Genomic DNA, 21,992 nt, shown 5'->3' with positions numbered 1-21,992 from the left:
CTAGAACAAACCATGGGTTCTTTCTCTGGCATTTCAGGGGACGGACAAGCCAGAGGTCTAGGTTCGGATGCAACGCTAAACAACTCAGGGACAGAGTGTCTCTGGGTTGTTTGAGCTGCTCCCGTTTGCAGCAGGAGTGACTGGGTAGTGCACAGCAGCACGTTGTCTTATTCATGACAACCCACAATTTAAAATAATTGTGATTGCCACGATGCGTCAACCGGGCCAATATGTTGTCCACCCTCCTTCCAACTTTCAAAATACTGAAGAGGTTTTCAGCTTTCTTCCACATAACGTGCATATTATTCAGTGAAGAACTTCAATAATTACAATTTCATGGATTCATTTGGTATCTATTTTATATCTGTTCCAAGAGAGTGCCATTTACCTTTTCGGTTACATTCAGGCATGACCTACTTCATTAAGTCACACTCATTTGGTGACAATGAGATGGATTACCCAAGGGAAGAAAGGAAGTTCAAGTGCATTTCATTAAAAAAAGACTTTTAAAAGTGTCTTACTTACTTGGCATTCTCCCAGTCTTCCAAGGCAAAGGTGTTAACATATAACCATCTTTGTAAGATGCAATAGTTAAACTCAGACCTAGTTGATAGGGAACTCGTATCAATACTGCTCCATTATTACCAGTTAGAGTGGAATTCGTTTTTGTGTAGTTGACAAAGACTTCCACAACTGCTTGGCGTAGATATTGATGGCTGATGATGTCACTGACTTGCACTTTCAGGGTAAACATAGATCCTAAATGGGAGGAAAGGAAAAAGGTGGCCCAAACATTACAATGGTATTTGTTATATTCCAACACATGCTGTAAGAAGGTGAGCCTCTCACTTGTTAGAGATGGATTTCCCTGATTCAAGAGAAATATTTGCTTGAATTCCAGATTTAATTGTTTCACTGAGGGAAAAGAAAGCACACTACTGGGCTGCAGAGTTCCTTCCTGTGGAGGATCGCGCATGCGCCTGTCCATTCCACCACATACCTCCTGTAGGTGGTACACTGGTTTTGCACATAAACATAGGCCCTCATTCATGCAATTCCGCCCCTCCGCCCCCAATCAAACAAAGAGGGAGAGAAGTGGGGAGGAGATGTGAACTGGGCCAGTGCACATTCCCATAGCACTGCATCGGTGTCACATATTACGGGAAGTGCTTGGCGGAGGGGAAGGGAATGTATCCACTCTACTGCCATGCAAGGTGGACTAATTGCAAGAAAGCTTCCCATTTCAAAATTCCTACATATTTTTTAATAAGTACGCAGTCTTACTGGTTTCTATAACAATTAAAACATACGGGTTTGCTACAAAATCTTACCTTTATACTAGCCTTCCCCAACAACTCCCATCATCCCCAGCCAGTATGGCCAAAGAGGGAGATGCTGCTTTATACAATTTAGGGGCTTAATCCAAAACCATTGATCACACTGCCTACATGCTCTGTAGAATGATATCTGCTTAGAGAGAAGAGAGATTTCTGTTTGCTTCTTTCTGTGTACATGAGAGGACATGAAGCAAAATAAATTAAACCTCGAACATACATTTGCTATGTGATAGTCTTTTCCAGGCTTGACCCTTTCCCCTGTAACATTTTCCCACTGAAATCTCCTCCCACGAAATCTAATTGCCCCTGAATGCAGCATTTGCTGCAAGGGCTAATGCTGCAATTTGTGCCTTCAAATTTAGATGTATGCCCCACTGAACAAAGAAATATTTCCTTCTGACTAAAAGCGCATAGTTTCATGCTGCAAGCATTTAGGATGCTCCATGAGCATAGACTGATAGCAAGAGGACAAAATAGCATTTCTTTGTGACATGGAAAGGATTTCTCCATGCTGCTTTGCTTATTAGAGTCACAAGCATTCATAATTTGAGAACTGAAAACAGTATGAGGGCAAGATGAGTCTGTGGATGATCCTGATATGATACAGGATGGCATTTTCTGGATCCTAACACCTCTGATAATTGATAGTCCCTGGATCCAGTAGGAAGTCCACAGTACCTGGCTTATTTTGTCATTTATAATATCTAACTACAGAAGATATATTTTCCTCATGCTTTTCTGTTTTATGGATGTGTTTGATAGGTGATCATGACTCAGTGGGTGGGTTCATGCATCACTTTAAGCCACAGTGGCTTATAAGCTACTGTATCCTCCAAACGATCAGACAAATATGCTATGGTGTGTAGCTTAGTTTCCCTGCCCTTGCCCCTCTTCCCTCTACAGTCCTCCCACTCTGCCAGGATGGTATCTCAGCTTCCTCTGCACTGGATACCACTCCCAGACCTTATGCCACAGCTACATCACATTCCTCTCTCCAAGCCGCCCAAAGGAGCGAAAATCCCATTTGCATCAAAAAGGGTGGTGGTGTCTATAAACCCTTGGAAGTTGGCAGGATAAGGACAAAACTCCATACACAGCTTTCCCTAGTAGGGAGGCACCGAATGCTCCATCAAAACCCTGCGCGATTACACACAGAGGAGCGAAAACCCTGTGTGCACCAAAAAGGGGTGGTGTCTATAAACCCTTGGAAGTTGGCAGGATTGGGACAAAACTCCATACACAGCTTCCCTTAGTAGGGAGGCACCCGATGCTCCATCAAAACCCTGAGGCCATTTTTTTAAAAAAAAAAACCCATTCTTTTCATTTCCCCCACTGTCAGTAGTGCACTTTTGACACAGGCTTCTATTTCCAGTGTGCACTATGTCACAGTAGCAGTATTTTGCAGCAGCGCTGTTTCACCCGTTCACGACTTTGCAGTTGCACACTTGGGATATAGGGCAATTGGTGATACCTGATGCTACTCTTTATTTTTACTTTCCGCCGTTGCACTAATGCAGTAGCACTATTTTGCAGTTGTGCACTTAAGATATAGGGCAATTGGCACTATATGACGCTGCTCTTTATTTTTACTTTCCACTATGTTGCGGTAGCACAGTAGCACTTATTTGCAGTTGCGCACTTGGGATATAGGGCCATTGGTGCTATATGATGCTGCTTTTTATTTTTTACTTTGCACTATGTTGGGGTAGTGTAGAAGCGCTCTTTCGGTGTTTCAGGGGCAGTTTAGAGCTTTTCTCATTGGCTATCTATACCTGGCTGCCAGGCAGATCTCAGAAACAGAGATCTGCCACCCGGAGCAGAGTGGTGGCAGCACTTTTTTGGCCAGTCTTGCCAAGCAACTCTGTAGGTGATCTTTAAGCCACTGTGGAGCGCCAGACAACACAAGAAGCCACAATGATTTAAATAAACCTCACTGCAGTCCATGGCTGATAAAAGTGGCTTATTTTGGCTTAATAAGCCACTGTGGCAGGGGAAATCCGCTTGCAGATGACATGATAAGCCATGGTGGCAGCTTATACACCATGGCTTATCATGATGTGTGAACCCAGTCAGTTTTAAGAGATCATGGGCTGGGAAACCCATTGTGCCTGTGTACACTATTGGCGTTGTGTTAGAGGTTGCTTATGCTAGCACTACATCAATTGTGTAAATGCAGCAGCCACCATTAGATGCTGCTTTGTATGTATGTGTGTTTGTGTTTCACGCAACAGCAATTAAATTTTCCAAAGTATCAAAGTTTCTGATCATTGTGGTTCACTATATTGGAGCCATAGAGTTTTAATTGGAATTCTTGAAGAAATACATTCTTTCACTTCGGTGGTTTAATTTGAAATACGTGAATACAGCTGCTTGAAATAGTTTAGAGTATGCCATATGCTTCCCTGGCAAAACCTCAGAATGAGAAACAGAGGTTCTCATCAGAAAATTCTAGCCAACTTAAAATGCCAGTGTGGTTATTTAAAAGCCTATGTGTAGATCAAAGCAGAATAGAGAAGACTGGAAAAAGTAAAAGTCCAGAATAGAAAGGGGAAGGGTTCACTTTCCTTTTACCCTTTTCCAAGACGAAAGCAGAAAACCATGGTGACAAGTGCCAAAAGGTAAACAAACTCAGAGGGAGAAGGTTTCTCTTTAATGTGGCACCCCCACGCAAACAGACACACTTTCTCATGTTACATTTTAAAAGGAGCAGATAAAGGTTACAGGAAGAAGTCTATATAACACCAAGTGGGAGACTAAAAACGTAGGATGTAGAACTGTGATTTACTTCTCACAGGTTCACATCTACTGAAAGCAGCTTTAACAATCCTCAACACATTACCTCTTCCTTCTACATAAAAGGCAGATTTTCACTGCAACAGTCACAAAATGCATTGGCTTAGATCCAGCATTTCCTCCCATCAGTGGGAGCACTCCCTAAGTGAAGTTTTGCTCAGGACATTCTGGCTGGCGTGTGTGTGTGATCTTGGCCAATTCCCCCCTCTCACTGCAGCCTTCAACACCATTTTCTATGTCCCCTACCCCACACTCCACAGAGCAGATTTTCAGGGGAAGTCAACAAAGATTGGCTCCCCCCCCTGCCTCCCCACATTCTGCCAACAGAAACACTTCACTTAATCAGAAGCCTTCTGTGGACAGGAAGGGCAGATTCTGGATCTACACCATTTGTTTTTTGTGGGGGGGGGGCAGATGGGAAATGAGCATGGATTACTGATAAATTTTGTAAATTCAATGCATATGTAAATTCAATGCAATGTATGAAGCTAAGGACTGCGTCATACATTACAGATTAGTGGATGCACCATTAATAACCCATGTGAAGCAGGTACAGCCTTTTTTCTTTTCTCTTCAGTGGATGCTGTTGTAGCAACATTACATATTTATTCAGTAAACTTTTAAAAGGAGAATAATCCAGTTTATGAGATTTTTTTTAATTTGCTGCTATCTGAAAATGGCTAAACACCATACTACATAAAAGAGGAGGGAGAAAAACCTTCCTGCCTTGTAACTGAGGTAAATATTTTAAGCTGCTTTTCCGCAAAAAAAAGAGAAAAAAAGAAAAGGCCTTCAAAACAGCACAGAGGATAATATCAAAATCAAGTAATCCATGAAAAATACTAAAAGCATCACTTGATATACATTTAAAGAAAGAACAGCAGGAAAAAATTAAAAACCATGGTGACAGATTTTCAAAACAGAGCAGGAGAAAGAATGACTCTAAACCAAAAGTATTATGAAACAAAATACTTTTCAAGGAATGTTGGAAGGCCTATAAAATGCAGGTCCAGGTGGATCTCTTGGGGAGGGAATTCCAAGCCAAGGCATCACTACCAACCAGGCCCTGCGTCATATCACTACCAGTCACATTTCTAATGGTGGCAATATGGGACATGGAGCATTGATGATTTCAATGAGCGAGCATTCATGCAGCAGAAGGCGGCCCTTTAAATACCATGGTTTCAAACTGTATAAGGCTGTATAGGTCACAATCAGTGCTGTGAATTATGTTTAGAAACTAACCAGAAACAAGTGCAGATGAAGTAGCAATGGAATTACAAGATCCATACCATGGGCTTCTGACAGCAGCCTGGTTGCAGCATTCGGTACTAGCTGCAAATGCCAAACGCTTTTCAAAGGCAGCCCCAGACCGAGTATTTACAATAGTTCAGTCTCAATGTGACCAAGCCACGTGTGACATTGGCTAGATCTGCTTTCCTTGGAAAAGGGCACAGCTGACACCAGCCAAAGCTGCTCAGAGCTGTTCCTGTCCTGGCCACAGTTGCCACCTGAGCCTGCAGGAGGAAAACCAGTCCAGCAGCATGCCCAAGCCACAAATCTGCCTGTTCAGGGGAGGCGCAACCTCATCCAGAACAAGCTGTACCCCTAAATCTGGATCAGTTTTCCTGCTGATTAAAGGTTCTATCAGTTTGCTGGGAACTTAATTGAAGTAGTTATACTACTCCAATTATATAATAAGATGCTAGGGGGAAGCCAGGAAAAGTGGATATAAATAAATAAAATCCTAAGTGCCTTGTTACTTAACAAGGGATGCATATGCCTAGGAATTCTAAATATTTTAACTAGTTCATTGCTTTAAAAAAAACTGATGAGGGCACCAAGAATCTGAGGTGTTTGTATTTATTTATGAGATTTATTTTTTTACTCTGCCACATGATTCCACAGAGCCCACAGGATAGCTGGAAAATATGCTTCCAGCCTTGCAGCCATCTGTTCTATTGTTGTTGTTCAGTTGTTAAGTCGTGTCTGACTCTTCGTGACCCCATGAACCACAGCACACCAGGCCTTCCTGTCCTCTGCTCTCTCCCGGAGTGTGCTCAAGTTCATTCTGTTCTATACTTGCCATCAATGGTAAAATTATTTCTTTAGTTTTGGTAAAGTAACATAACCTTTGCACCTTACTCCAGTGCCCCAATTTCCAAAGGTAAAATGGCTCGGTTAGCAATGAACAGCAAGCAAGAATACATGAAGACATATTGCTATGTCAATATCCATTATTCTCTCTCCGCTCTACAGATTTTCCTTGAGGCAGGTTGGTTATGTTTAATGCACTGTATTCAGCACAAGTAACATAGTCAGCCATAAAAGGGACTGCGAGAATGTCATAACAACAAGTGACTGAATACAGACTTGTAAATGCATGCAAACATCTTCTCTTCCCCATCAACACATACATTTGAATTATATCTAATTCCACACTCTGCAACAGAAACATAAAAGTCTTCAGTTAACTATCATTGAAGGGTCATTTTGAATTAGCAAAAACTGGGTGCTTTGACTAGACAAGGTATTTTTAAATGAATAAGAATATTCATTCTGATTTTTGAGCAGTTATTTCCTTTACATATTCCTTTATATACAACACTAAATGAAGCAGACAGAAATCCTACAGCTGGAAAGATAAGTGAATTTAGCAGCTTTAGTTTGCCATAATTCACCATTCTACCTATCAAGAGACAGCAAGTGGGGATAGTCTAGCTCAGCATATTACAGCATGCAAACAATGAATCTTGGCTTTCCCAACAGGTAGCTGGGAGAAGCAACATTTGGGAAAGATAAATTCAACCTGAGTCAGCTAATACTTGATCAGAGCTCTAGGGGAAGGGAGCAGGTGGTGGAATGAAGATTGGACCAATACTAAATACCTGTCTAAGGACACAATTTTAGAAACTATTTGTAGGTTTAGTTCTTAGCTGAGCCTGAAGTATGAGGCTATGTTTTAAATCTGAATTGTAGGCTAAGACTGCAATCCCACACCCGCTTACCTGACAGCTCCACTGAACTCCATCGGACTTAATTCTGGGGTAGGATTGCACTGTTACGGTGCAACCTTATACATGTCTACTCAGATGTAAGTCCCACAGAGTTCAGTGGTGGTTATATATAGCAGAACTTGGCAATGTCACAAACCAAGTCAATAAACATAAGCTGGATATATTACCTAATTTGAGGAAATAATGGAAACAAAGAATAAGGGCACTGAAATGTTGCCAAGTACTTAGACAAAAGAAGCAATGCCATTTACAAAAATTAAAGAGCTGCATGAATAGTGCAAACCAGGCCTTTTTATTTAAGTCTGAAGTTGTTTTTACCCTACGCTATTTGATCTTTTATATCTTACTACGTTTTAATGTTTTTTTATTGTCACTGAATTTAATTTTTTTTTATTCCTTGTTATAAGCCATCCTGAGAACTTTGTTATAATCCAGCCTACAAACACAGAAAAACAAATGTTTTGGTGTAATTAAACTGTTAAATTAAGCTTCAAATTGGGTCAGATTTCTGACATCATTATTACCTGAGCTACCAACTTGACCTTTATTCTTCAACAGAGCATTTGTCAACCCTGAGCTGTCAACCCTGTGGCAGCAACCATCTTGTTTAACTGAATGGCAAGGTTTCTTCACACCATTTTAAGAAGCTAGGTCTAATTACCTACAGCTCACTGGGAGCTAGCTACCTACAGCTATAAGTCTGGAGATTCCCAGAAGACTCCTTCATTGCCCAGGAGGAACATCACATGGTGGAGTGTAGCAGGAAATCTAGACTGCTATTAGAAAACACAAATGGGAATGGAACAAAACACTGCAGTGTGAAGTGATCCTGTTCAGTGTTCTGGCTAATTATCCATACCTTCACCCAAGATTCCCCATCCCACCCCAGTCAATCCTCATTGGATTGTTTGGAGTTTTCCTCCTCACTTCAGGTATTTTTTCTATTTATTTTGGTCTTTCCACAAACCTCAGGGTTCCCCCAGTGCACTGATGCCTCCCTCCTGCTGTTGGTGGTGCCATTTTGGCTTACATAAGGACAGGCACTTAGAAGAATGAATTCACTATCAGTGTATTCATAATATTTGGCCTGAAAGACTAATTCAACATTTAGATATTCTTCTGCAACAGCCTTCCCCAATAGCTATGCTGGCTGGGGATGATGGGAGTTGTAGTCCTATCACCTCCGGAGAGCGCCAGGTTGGGGAAGGCTGTTCTACAGTAAGTAAAACGAGTGCAACACTATAATAAGCTATTCTTCTCTCCTTGAGATTAATACAACCATCTCTTTTCCTCCCTCATTTTCTTTCTACCCCTGACCCAGTCCCTAGTGACTGACTGTATTAACACCATAATCTCCTACATGTCTACTCAGAAGCAGTGCTGTAGCGGTGAATTTTTGCGATAGTCCCCACAGCCACATTCCCAAGGAGAGTACAAAAATGCAGGCACCTGTATTGATCCATATCAACAAACCAGCTCTAGCAGTTCTTATCTCCACAAGGAGCAGGTCCTTTCTAAGGCTAATGGGTCTTAATTGCCCACTGAAGGCCACCAACCACAAAAATACTTTGCATTACAACAGGAAACAATATATTGTTGCTGGGAAAATTCCCCCCCCCCCAAACTACTGTGAAGATTGCAACTGAGCTCAGAGGAAACAAGTTTGAGGGCAGTGGCAAATGATGTCAGCATCTCTGCTAATAAAAAAAGTGCGGACACAGTGTCCCTGTGAGTCCTGACTCCGCTGCATCACTGCTGGATTATAGCCTAAGGCAGTAACCCTATGAACACATGTTTAGAGTAAGTGCAACTTAACTAGATGGGGCTTATTTAGAAGTTAAGTATGTAGATGGCTGGACTGTACAGTACTTAAGGTTTGTAATCCAAATGCAGGAAAAGTGAGAGGGGGTCCAGGTGCACAGAGGAAGCTTACTGCACCCAGTGCATTTTGAATATACATCCTTTCTCAGGAGCACTCTTTATGCCCAATTTGAGTCTTGAATCAACAAACCTGACCTTGTTTGTTTCAGTCCTGGGAAATCTCTGGGAAATGCACTTCTCCTTACTACTAGTGATGGATCCTGACTGGGTTCAGTTGCACCCAGCAATGTTTTTATTTGGGGAGGAGGCGGTTATCTGCCCTTATTGGTCCCCACTCCAAAACAGGCCCCCAAAGGCATCTGAGCTCAACAATCCTCCTCCACTCTCCTCTTGGGAAATCGAACAGAGGGAAACACCAGCTGCAAAGGCCTCAGGCTTCACAAGGGTTTCAGGTGCTGCCACACGTGTGCACCTGCAGTATCTACAGCTACCACAGTTCCTGGATGGCTAAGAGGTTGTTGTTGTTCAGTCGTTCTCAAACCTGAAAGGTGCCCCTCCACTTCAGCTTTAGCAGCCAGTAACATGAAATATCTTCAGCTATTGGTCGGTGTAGAAATGTAATAAATGAAATAAAAAAGTGGTGTGCGTGCATGCATAGAAATGGTTCCATCTAGGCTGGGAGGGACAGAGCTCAAACCCCCATCATGCTTCCAGTAACATTCTTGGGAACATGACGGAGACTAAAAGCCCAGTTCCATAGTTAAGCCTTTTTAAAAAAGGACTTAATACAAAACAGCTGCCATATTGTCTTAACAGGGTGGTGTTATTTTTTAAAGAGTGATGTTGAGTCATATTTGTGTATGTTTACTCATCAGAACACTACTTTCTTAGTGTTGCTTTAGTATTAGTCTTACTTTGCTAGCAGCGATTATTATGAATGCTTGATTTGCCAGTTCTTGGTACCAAAGGCAGTACTGCTTAGATAGTTACTTCACTGGAGTTGACAGAGTAAGAATGAGCCAATGACTGTTGGGTTCATATTTTTAACCCAAGTCATTCCATTCAGGGACTGAAGACAGACTGTAAACAGAAAAGTTGGCTATTGATTATAGTCATCTTAGAAGCAAAAATGGAGCTCTCACAAGAAATGTTTTCTCTTTTACATAACTGGAGTCCCATCATGAATAAAAAAGTAACTTGTTCATTTCAAATTTTCTCTTGGATTAACTAAGAACATACCTGCACTCACCACTACATAAGATAGTGTTTAGATCTTTAAAGCAAGCAAACAAACAAACAAACAAACAAACCTACTAGTACCTGGATACACAACTGGAAAGTAGATCCAGTACAGGACAACTCCTTTAGGCTGCAATTCTACTTGCACTTGGGAGTAAGCCCTATTGAACTCAGAGGGATTTACTTCTGAGTAAACACATATAGGATTGTCCTGTTATTCTCCTAAAAGCCTTTGGGCCAAAATGCACATTTCACACAAATGCATTTATTAAAAATCCCAGTGGCTCCTTTTAGGAAAAAACAGCTCTAGGAGGAGAAATCTGTGTCAGAAAAGAGGTGTGTAGGGTGGGGGGCTCCAATATTTTGGCCACCTAATGCGAAGAGAAAACTCCCTGGAAAAGACCCTGATGCTGGGAAAGACTGAAGGCAAAAGGAGAAGGGGACGGCAGAGGATGAGATGGCTAGATAGCATTACTGATGCAATGAATATGAACTTGAGCACGCTCCGGGAGAGAGCGCAGGACAGGAAGGCCTGGCGTGCTATGGTCCATGGGGTCACGAAGAGTCGGACATGACTGAACGACTGAACAACAACAACAACAAGGGTGGGGGGAAGAGAGGGGAGAGTTGTTTCACCCTTTCCCCATTTCCAGCTTTTCTGATGCATCTTCTCGCCATGCCAAGCTGCTATCCTTCTTCATATATAAATTCCATGTGTCTGGAAACCTGCAGGGATGGGAAACTGGAGGGGTATTTGCAGTAGAAAAATGGCAGGCAAGGAAGGGTTAAGCAACTCTCGATTCTTCTCTGCTCCAAAATTGAAATTGCATGAAATTGCTTTTCTATACCACAGCCTGTTATTGCGGTTTGGACACACATATTTGCATGTACTGTTTAGTTTGGCCCTTTATCCCACCTCTCCTTCTCTGCATTTGAGATTGACATAAATCAGTGTGGATCGTTTTTCTTTTATAATAACCTGCCCTATTTTGTAAATGCCAGGCATATGCCTAAGATTTATTTTCCAGAGGCTGCCTCCAACATGTATTTCCATCTCTCATGCTAAGCAGCTGTGAGGCCCCCTGCTGGGTGATTTGTTTGGTCTTAGCTGAATGAACAACCACCATTTTCCACAATTCGCTCTTGCTTTTGTAGAACATGCTATTTCCTGCTTGGCCTTATTAGAGATATGAAAGGTGCAGTGACCTATAAAGAAGAAATCAGTTGTCCTGGAGATATCAGTCCTTCTTGCTATATTAACCCAGCATGCATAGTTATCATGTAGGGACCTCAAGGAGGTGGCTAATACTCTGTAAAGTCAACATCCTGAGTAACTCAACGGATGGTGTGGATTTAAGAAAACACCCCTGAAGTTTCCCAAATGTACAGGAGTAACTAGAATAGAATGAGGCAGCATAACTTGGAATGCACAATGCATCTTCAAAGCAGGCTTTCTTTTCATAGTCTGAAAGGTGATGTGAAAATCACAAGGTTAGAAATAAACGGAGTGACTAATATTTAACAAGTGTTACTCAGTCTCTGCAGCACATTGCTGGCCAGCTGCTATTCTACATTATTTACCACATGTGAATCTGAGAGTTTCCCGCTGTTCAGATTTTTTTAGTTGACATGCTTCTCAATAAAAAGAAATCAATTACCTGTCAACTCGCAGAACTAAAGTAAAAGTCAATTACTCCTTGATACAGGGGAAGTGTGTGAAGTTGTGTGTGTTTTAACTGACATTTGCATTTAAGTGCTCTGTACATGTTACATAGTCTTCTTCAGTTATATCATCACAAGATACATTCAAGAGAGAAACATTCTGAACTGATCACATATTCATATAGATGCAATTTGTGATTCTTGGATATATGGGCTGGTTTGATCTTTATGTTGTACACATCCTATTTTAAATCAAGAGTGAGGTGGCGGGGGAGCTTGTCAGGGCTTCCTCACTCTAAAAATGCCATGAGCAAACCACCACACAGTAAAAAAAAGAAGAAGGACTTAAGGTAAAAATCCTATGCGTGTTTAGACAGAAAAAAGTCCTACGACTCCCAGCATTCCCCAGCTAACATGGCTGCCTGGGACATGCTGGGAATTGTAGGACTTTTTTCTGTCTAAACATGCATAGAATTGTACCCTTGGTCAATCAGATGCGGTTCATAGGCTATGGACCTGCTTAAAATTATTTAATTCATAATTTAGAGCAGGTATTCTCATATTCTTATTCTACTTGAGATCCCTGAAGTAAAAATCAAAACAAAAATCAAAACAAAAATCAAGCCTCAACCCAATAGTGAGAATAAAGAACCGATGGACACCAGCTGGCACACTCAATTAATGCTACCGTTCAATATTTATTGAGCACAAAGTATGCTTGGCGCTGCATATAAGTGTCCTGGTCCCTACAGAGGGAGAGCTTACAGATTACATAAAATGGGTCTCATATTAAGTTTGGTGACAGTGAAGAAGCTGGTCCCATTTTATTCTTTAAGGTGCTTTCTACCATTACATTATCATTAGAAACAGAAGTCCAAACAGTGCATCAGCAGATCGGTACAATATTATTCACCACAGTCATGTCTGTTTTGGACTCTGCTTCCCATGCTAATTCTGCTAGATCCAAAGCCTGCCATATGGAAATGTAGGAATTGGCCCAGGGATCGGCATCATCCTTATGTGGCTTGTAGGTACTGAGCGCCTAAATCTACATGTGCCTGATATTGAAACAATCCTCTGTCTGAAGCAGCCGGAGGTAACTTGCAGTGCATAAGCAGAAAGGAAGGGAAATTCTTCCTAAGATGGCATATGGAGAGTATACAACACAATCACTGTAAGATAGATAAGTAGTAACTTTTGTCAGCAGGATACTACCAAAAATAAAGCTGTTAGAAGAATTTGTGAATAAAAGAAACAGCTTAATTCCAGCAGAAGCAGCAACACATTTATCCCATTTCTTTCAGATCAGAACACATCTCCTGGGTTAGTATAGTAATAGATGCCATTTGTGTAGGCTTTTACTACTGGAATTGGACAAATCCCGTAAAGCAGCAAGGGCTCAGTCCTGAGTGATAATGCCATTCCCTGCAACATCCTGTCATGCAGTTAGAAACAATTACCTTCAAGGGCTGATCAATGCAGATGTTTTGTGACCATTTGTTGTTGGTTGACAATACATTCTGCAAATATGCAGAAAACAAGAAGAGATAAGGATTTTGAACAAGCAGGCGCTAAATGGTGAAACTAGAGTTCGTATGATATGCAAACACCTAGCAGTTTCTAATTATTTACAAGATACATGGATTTTTAGCAGAAAATCCACTTTTGAAAGCTAGAAAAACCCACCAGCAACCCATATACACAGGTAGACACATGCACCCCAGGAAACGTGTGTATCAATAGGAAAGCCTAGGTTTCAGATTGCTTCTTTTTCTTCAAATGATCCAAATTCCATTCAGCCCTTTGCAAAAAATACTACTTCCATCCTAGGTTTGGTTTGAGGAGGTAGAAGAAACCCTACACTTCCTTAACTGTTAAGTGCTTTTATACTTTGTTGCAAGAAAATAATTTCAATTGTCCTTTAAGCTCTAAGGTAGATCTGAAAATGCAACTTTTATTTATTTATAGAAACGTTTTTGTCCTGCCTTTCCATTTTAACATAACCACCCAAGGCAGCTAACATTCATAAATTAAGAGGAAATCAATCAAGAAGTTTAAAACTTCTATAAATGAACAAGTTAAAAAATACAAAATTCTAATAGCAGACAGCCAGGGATGATAGGTTTTTGGTCACCCATATAAAATCATCTTTGGGGGGGGCGGGGGGGATTCCATAACCTGGGTGCTGCCATGGAGAATAAGTTTTGATGTGTCCCCCATCAAGATGATGGTAAGCTGTCCAGAAGGGTCTTCCCATTTGATTTTAGTGGATGGGAAGGATTATACAGGAGGATCTGGCCTTTATCCCACACCACTAGGGGTTTAAAGGTAAACAACCATCCATTGGATTTCCATAGTATCTTTGATATGCATAGGAACATTATGTGACACAACTGAAAGAAAAACAACAACATTGCCACGAATAATATAGACGTGGCATTTCTTAGTCCGTTAGGTATACCAAAACTTTATTTGTGTTTAAAGTTTTAATCTATTTTTTCCACGGGCTTTGTCTTTGTATTCCCACAGATTTCAACTTTCTCAAAACAGTGTATTATTCCAGAAATTGAACGCTGCTCTAATTGCACACTTTTCTTACATATCTGTGACTGAAAAGATTTAGATAGCAGAGGGTTGGGAACAAACACTACGGAATGTTCTAGTCCTCCAAGTTAAATTCAAGCACATTTGGGGAAAGTGTTCACAAATGGAACTCTTATCCTTACATGATTAAAAAAAAAAAGTTACTGGAAGTTTTAACTTAGCCATACATTCCCAAGAGATCATATGTCAAAAATATCACTTCATCTCACCATTCCTACTCAACCCAATTTCAATTTTACTTTGGGCGATACTACTCTTTAAAACCATCAGCTGGATAGCCCTTTTTTGAGAGCTAATTCTACAAATTTGGGATTCTACTCAAAGCTCAGTGTGGGAGGAAAAATACCTCCTACAGCAAGGTTTTACTCCTTGTTGTGTGGGCAGAAAACCACATCTCCTTGCAGGAATGTGTCTCTTTTACGAAACCCCAAGTTTCGTAAAACAACACCTGGAAGTATGGCACTTCCTTTTCTTGCCACTTCCACATCTCTCAAGATTCTAACTTTTTATTTATTTAGTTATATCCTCCTCCTTCAGCCCAAGGGCTCCCAAAGCAGTTCACCAATAAGGTAAAACAATTTAAAAAATAGCATAGTAACATAGTAAAAACACAACAGGACAGCAGCAATTAAAGCAACATATAAGCTATAAACAGAAAGATTGAAATGCCTCAGCAAATAAAAATATCCAGAAAAGACATCCAACCCAGCACCAATTAAGTCACTCTGGGGAGAATGTTCCCAAGTAGGGGCACCACAACCAAACAGGCCCTGTGTCTAGTCACCACCCAGCTCATGTATAATGTTAGAGGGTCTCAGAGCCTCTGAAGATGATCTCAGTATTCAGGCAGAGTCCCAAGGCATTTAGAGATATAAAAATCAGAATCAGCACCTTGAATGATTCTCAGAAACAGACCAGAAGCCAATGCAGACCTTTTAAGACTGGTGAGACATGTTCCACACACCCTGTCTCAGTTAGTAGTCTAACTGCTATATTTTGAATCAAATTTCCAATCAGTCTTCAAGGGCAGCTCTACATACAATGTATTACAGTAGCCCAAATGGGATGTTACCAGAGCAGAGGTAACTGAGGCCACGCTATCTCTATCTAGGAAGGGGTGCAGCTGGTGCAATAGTCACAAATGGTGAAAGTTTGTGCCACAAATGCCACTTGGGCCCCCAAATACAAGATCAGATCTAATAGCACTTCCAGACCGTTAACTTGATCACTTAAGGTGAGCACAACCCAACCACAGCAGACTAAATGTTTTCTCCCAAGTCAAATGAACCACCCATCAACTGCATCTTGGTCTTTTCTGGATTAAGCGTCATCTTTTTGTTGGCTTTCATCTAGTCCACTTCTAATTACTGATTTAGCACTTCCACAACTTCATATGAATCTGATGAAAAAGAAGAGTTGGGTACCAATGGCATACCTGAGGACAGAACAGTGCCCTGCTGAATACCATAGCATAATTGTCATGGGATAGATCAATAGTCCCCCAACATCACTTTCTGAAGCACCCAGCCAAGTAGGAGTAGAGCCACCACAGTGCCTCAAATCCTCATCCCAGACCATTGCTTCAGAAGAATGCTATGCTTGATAGTTTTGAAAGCCACTGAAAGTCCAGAAGAAATAGAAAGTTCACACTTGACTTCTGTCCTTCTCTTGAATCCATCAGGGCAACCAATGCTGTTTCTGTGCCAAAACCAGGCATGAAACCAGACTGAATGGATCCAGATAATCATTGTCATCACAGTAACCACTGACTTGCGCACTTCAAAAAAGGTGATTTCCAATCAGCGGATAGTTTGAAAAATCAGTGAGCTCCAAAGATGTCTTTCTTTTTTTTAAGGAGTGGCTGCATGACCACCTCCTTCAAGACAGTCAGGACTATCACTTATTACCTCTAGGATCCAACTGGGCAACCCTCTCCTGCTAGTTCTTATAAGCCAAGATGGGTAAGGTAGAAAAACAGGTGGCAAGCTGTACCCCTACAAGCACCTTGTCCACATCCCAGGACCTCAGTAATTGAAATTCATCTAGAAACACTTGACAAGACATTTGAAGACCATGTGCTGCACTGTACATCCATGCACACACAAAAAGACTGCATTCCAGCTCTAGCTAAGGGGTTGCACGTGAGTAGTGACCACTATGCCACAATGGGATAAGCGTTGTTTGTCCGGACTATGCTTATATAAGGACTAAATGGACCCACAATTACTTCTGAATTATTTTTTATCTCAACCATTACAATAGCTAATGCGTTAGTGTAATATACTCTCTGAACTAATTTATTCGGGAGAAATGAAATGGTTTGGAAGTCTTCCAAGATTTAAGAATATATTTGTACACTATGAATACTGCACAACCACCAAAATTGTACTGAACATCTTGACATATATAAAAGACAGGTCCAGGACTCAATCATGGCTATATAAAAGAACTTTTTTAAAAAAACTGGCATCATTTTAGTGACCTAAAAGCCAATTAATTTTTCTAACTTCTAAACTACCAATTTAACAGCAAGCACTGAAGGAAAAGACGGCAGCAGAAATAAAACAAGGAATATTTCTTCAAAACCCAGAAGCAACAACTCCTAACAATAAGATGTGCTGCACTAGGCCTGTGGCGGTTTGCTTCCCCCACACCCCTACTAGGATCTCCCGTGGTCCCCTGATATGTTTTACATTACAAAGGAAGTGCACATACTCAAGATCTCATAATAAATAGCAAGGCATAAATAATCTGTGCAGTGTGATCCTGAGAATGCATTCTTGTGTAAGAACATAACCAGGGCTGGCTCCAAGTTTTGAGGGCCCTTTGACAAGACAGACTCACTGAGGGAATGGGCCCATTGAGGGTATCTTCCTACCATTGTCACTACTAGCTGCTATTGCTCTTCATTCTCTTGTGTTATCATTGCTACCACTTGCTTGCTTGACAGGCAGAGAGCCAGTGAGTAAGTAGGCAGTGGCACCTACTGCTCCTCCTTCTCACCACCACCATTGCCTGGGCCACAGTGAAAGGCAGGTGAACAAGCAGGTTGCAATTAGGAGGAGCAACTACTAGGGGGCCCTTGCCAGTGGGCCCCTGCTGGGGTGTGGGCCCTTGGCAGGTGCCCAACCATACCTACCCTTGGTGCCAGTCCTGGACATAACAACTGCCTTGGTGGATCCACTGACAGTCCAATCTAGTCCAGCATTCTTTGAATGAATCCCAGTAACTATGAGGCTGAATGTGGTCCATCAGAAACTGGACAGTGGTCCACCAGTGGACCACAACTGACCCTCTGCCAGGAGTCTGGACAAAGTAATGGCAATTCATATCTATTTATTTTCCACAAAACAAAAGGAACCAGACACAACACTAGTGCCTTTGCATTCCTACTTCATGTTGCATGTGTTTAAGTAAGAAAAGCCCAGTGCGCGGTATTCCTAGGGGTTTAGAAGAGAAGGTACCATGTGCGCGCGCATGCACAGGTGTACACTTAATGCTTTTCTGGAAAAAGCAGTTGTTTAGGTTCTCTTCTATGCAGCTGTATTCCAATACATAGTTATGGCTCTTTAGATGCAGCTCTTAGAAGGGGAGGAGACAACACTCACTGATGGCTGGCTGGGGAATGCTGGGAGTTCTAGGACTTTTTCTGTCTAAACATGCATAGGATTGCACCCTAAATAAAATGAAATGTGTGCACGTTTTTAGAAATAAGACTTCCAAGCCAAACATTGGCATGAATGCTGGAGAGGAACAGGGATGTTTTTCTATAAATCTCCCAGCCAAGACTGAGTGCTATTTACAAGCCAGTTTAAACTCTTGAGATTGTATACACACACACACACACCTTCTGAAGAAAGAATTCTAGGCACTAGCTTTGAATGTTTAAGTGCTGGCTGGAAAAGACCAGTATGCATGAGCCTGCAGCCCTTATTACATTTTTCAACAGAAACAGATGATCACCCTACAATTGCCATTTTAATATGTCCCTTGGGCACATTTTGGCCATCTGTCGATGTCGCAGGAGTGCAGTAATGTTCAAAGCCATGTATGACTGGAACCTACCAACTGGCTCTCCATGCGGTGAGAACCACCATACAGGACATGATGCTAGGCAGCCATAACTATTACTGGAGAAAAACAGAAGGTAAAGCACTGATTAGGAACAAGCGACGAAACATGTGATGAGGTATGAACTCTTCCAGCTCCTCCTCTTTCTTTCAGTGTGACGTTGATATGAAAGAGCTGCAGCAGACATAACCTTGGTGCCCAAAGAAGCTGGGACCAGATATATTTCCAGACTCAATCAGAATTGCTCACGTGCTTGCACCAAGGCATTTGGCATATGTATTGCCATTTATTAGATCTGAAGATCATATAATATATCACTTTATACTGTGCTATTCATAACCAGAGTCAATTGCAGTGTATATATGCACAAAGTGTGCTGTCCCTTTAAAAAATGGCCATTTCCTGACATTCTTTTTTTGTCTCAGAATGTACGAGGCACCCGCTGTCAAATTAATTCACGCACTGCCCATGAAACTTAAAAGCTACATCCACTATAATAAATAATATATGTCTGATAAAATATTTAGAGGCCAAAGTTGGTATTTACATGAAAGCAGGCTAATTTGTGGAAACAGTGTTTTCTTTCAATGTTGTTCTCTAAATTTTTCATAGAAGAATAATCAATGAAGACAAATATAGAAGCATGAGTAAAGAAGAGGGCAGGCAACCAATAAGCTTCTCAAAAGAGCTAAGATAATTCATCAGCTTTACTCCTTATGTACAATCCTCATGAAACAGACTCTGTTAAAAAATAATTCAAGACAAAATATGAATTATGCTCTCGTTTCAAGGCTGCCTTGAGAAAGTTTGTGTAATATCTGAACAAAAACAAGATTAAAACAGTAAGTTTTATCAGATCATGTTTTCAGATAAATAATCAAGAAATTCCCCACACAAATCATTTTTTTCACACAATAAAGACATAGTGATGACTTATTTGTTCTGACAGATTCAGGCATCTTCCATCAAGGTATTATAGCACCTCAGTTGTAGAGCTATCTCTTTTTTTGACTATTTATATATAATGTTCTGTACTTGGGAAAATGTGAGTGCTAGTATGGTGTACTGGTTAGGCTTCAACAGGATTAGGCAACCCAAAACCCTCCAGATGTTTTAGACTACAACTCCCATCAGCCAAGCCAGCAAGGCCAAGGACCAGGGAATATGGGAGTCTTGGACACTGACCAGGGAAAGCTTGGTTCAAATATCTCCTAAACCATGGACGTCATTGTGTGGGCCATGGGTTATCTCTCAGGGCTGTCAGATAATAAAATGGGTTAAGCTCCTTGGAGGTACAGCAGGGCACAAATACAAATGCCATATAACCACTGGCATTGTTACTGCAACTGCAGTGTAGAATGAAAGTGTCACAGGCTAGCACACGTTTAGCTAATCCTATGCTTTGCGCTGCTGCATATGCAAAAAGAGTCCGGAGGACCCAATTCAGAAACCCTCCATTCCTCTTTCTTGGTTAAAACTTGGTTAAAACTGTGCTTCATGCTCTAGTCCGGGGGTGACCTTAGGCTTATGGGACCTAATTTGTTTTTCACTAGAACTCTGGTCCACTAACTGGGTAGAAAATAGTGCCTCAAGGAGACAGACCCAGAATTGCAGAACAAGGTGCCTCTCAGTACATTCTCAGCCCAGGAATTAGTTTCCACTACCAGAACTGGTAGTGGAAACTACCACTTCTATCCCCTTCATGGATACTATCCCCTTCATGGATCACTGCCTTGTTGTGGCGAAGGGGCTTGCGTAACTCAGTGAAGCCATAAGCTATGCCGTGCAGGGCCACCCAAGACAGACAGGTCGTGGCAGAGAGTTCTGACAAAATGTGGTCCACCGGAGAAGGAAATGGCAACCCACTCCAGTATTCTTGCCAAGAAAACCCCATGGAACGTATCACAAGGCTAAAAGATATGACGCCGGAAGATGAGCCCCTCAGGTCGGAAGGTGTCCAATATACTACTGGGGAAGAGCAGAGGGTATTTCCAAGTAGCGCCAGAAAGAGTGCCTGGGCCAAAGCCGAAAGGACATTCAGTTGTGGATGTGTCTGGTGGTGAAAAGAAAATCCGATGCTGTAAAGAACAATACTGTTTAGGAACCTGGAATGTTAGATCAATGAATCAAGGTAAGCTGGAGGTGGTCAAACATGAGATGGCAAGATTGAACATCGACATCTTGGGAATCAGCGAACTAAAATGGACAGGAATGGGCGAATTTAATTCAGGTGACCATCATATCTACTATTGTGGCCAAGAATCCCTTAGAAGAAATGGAGTAGCACTCATAGTCAACAAAAGGGTGGGAAAAGCAGTACTGGGGTACAATCTTAAAAATGATAGAATGATCTTAGTATGAATCCAAGGCAAACCATTCAACATCACAGTAATTCAAGTCTATGCCCCAACCACTGATGCCGAAGAAGCTGAGGTTGATCGGTTCTATGAAGACCTCCAACACCTTCTAGAACTAACACCAAAAAAAGATGTCCTCTTCATCATAGGGGACTGGAATGCTAAAGTAAGAAGTCAAGAAATCACCGGGATAACAGGCAGGCATGGCCTTGGTGTACAAAATGAAGCCGGACAAAAGCTAATAGAGTTTTGCCAAGAGAACACGCTGATCGTAGCAAACACTCTTTTCCAACAGCACAAGAGACGACTCTACACATGGACATCACCAGATGGTCAATATCGAAATCAGAGTGATTATGTACTTTGCAGCCAAAGATGGAGTAGCTCCATACAGTCAGTAAAAACAAGACCTGGAGCTGACTGTGGCTCAGATCATGAGCTGCTTCTTGCAAAATTTCGGCTTAAATTGAAGAACGTCGGGAAAACCACTAAACCATTCAGGTATGACCTAAATCATATCCCTTATGAATATACAATGGAGGTGAGGAATAGATTTCAGGGATTAGACCTGATAGACAGAGTGCCTGAGGAACTATGGACGGAGGTCCGTAACATTGTTCAGGAGGCAGCAACGAAATCCATCCCAAAGAAAAAGAAATGCAAGAAAGCCAAGTGGCTGTCTGATGAGGCTTTACAAGTAGCTGAGGAAAGAAGGGAAGCAAAAAGCAAGGGAGAAAGGGGAAGATATATCCAACTGAATGCAGAGTTCCAGAGAATAGCAAGGAGAGACAAGAAGGCCTTCTTAAATGAACAATGCAAAGAAATCGAGGAAAACAACAGAATGGGAAAGACTAGAGATCTCTTCAAGAAAATTGGAGATCTCAAGGGAACGTTTTGTGCAAAGACGGGCATGATAAAGGACAAAGGCAGGGACCTCACAGAAGCAGATGAGATTAAGAAGAGGTGGAAAGAATACACAGAAGAACTATACAAGAAAGATCTTAATGTCCTTGATAGGCATGATAGTAATGTCCTTGATAGCCATGATAGTGCGGTCACTGAACTTGAGCCGGACATCCTCGAGAGTGAAG

The 21,992-nt window shown here is 41.5% G+C and overlaps 1 protein-coding gene across 1 annotated transcript in view; it reads right to left on the bottom strand.

The window, feature by feature from the left end:
• The window catches only part of FAM171B (family with sequence similarity 171 member B), a 59,101-nt gene that overhangs the window by 22,127 nt on the left and 14,982 nt on the right, over positions 1-21,992 (bottom strand). Inside the window, exon 2 of the mRNA XM_084815606.1 lies at positions 526-759. Coding sequence (XP_084671732.1) covers positions 526-759 — 234 coding nt within the window. The remainder of the gene's footprint in view (positions 1-525; positions 760-21,992) is intronic.

The sequence above is a fragment of the Heloderma suspectum genome, chromosome 1 (assembly GCF_057233095.1).
Source record: "Heloderma suspectum isolate Gila_16-S chromosome 1, 16-S_ref, whole genome shotgun sequence".
NCBI lineage: Eukaryota > Metazoa > Chordata > Lepidosauria > Squamata > Helodermatidae > Heloderma > Heloderma suspectum.
Note: the sequence above shows the minus strand (reverse complement) of the source record. Positions and strands in the feature narration are given on the sequence as shown.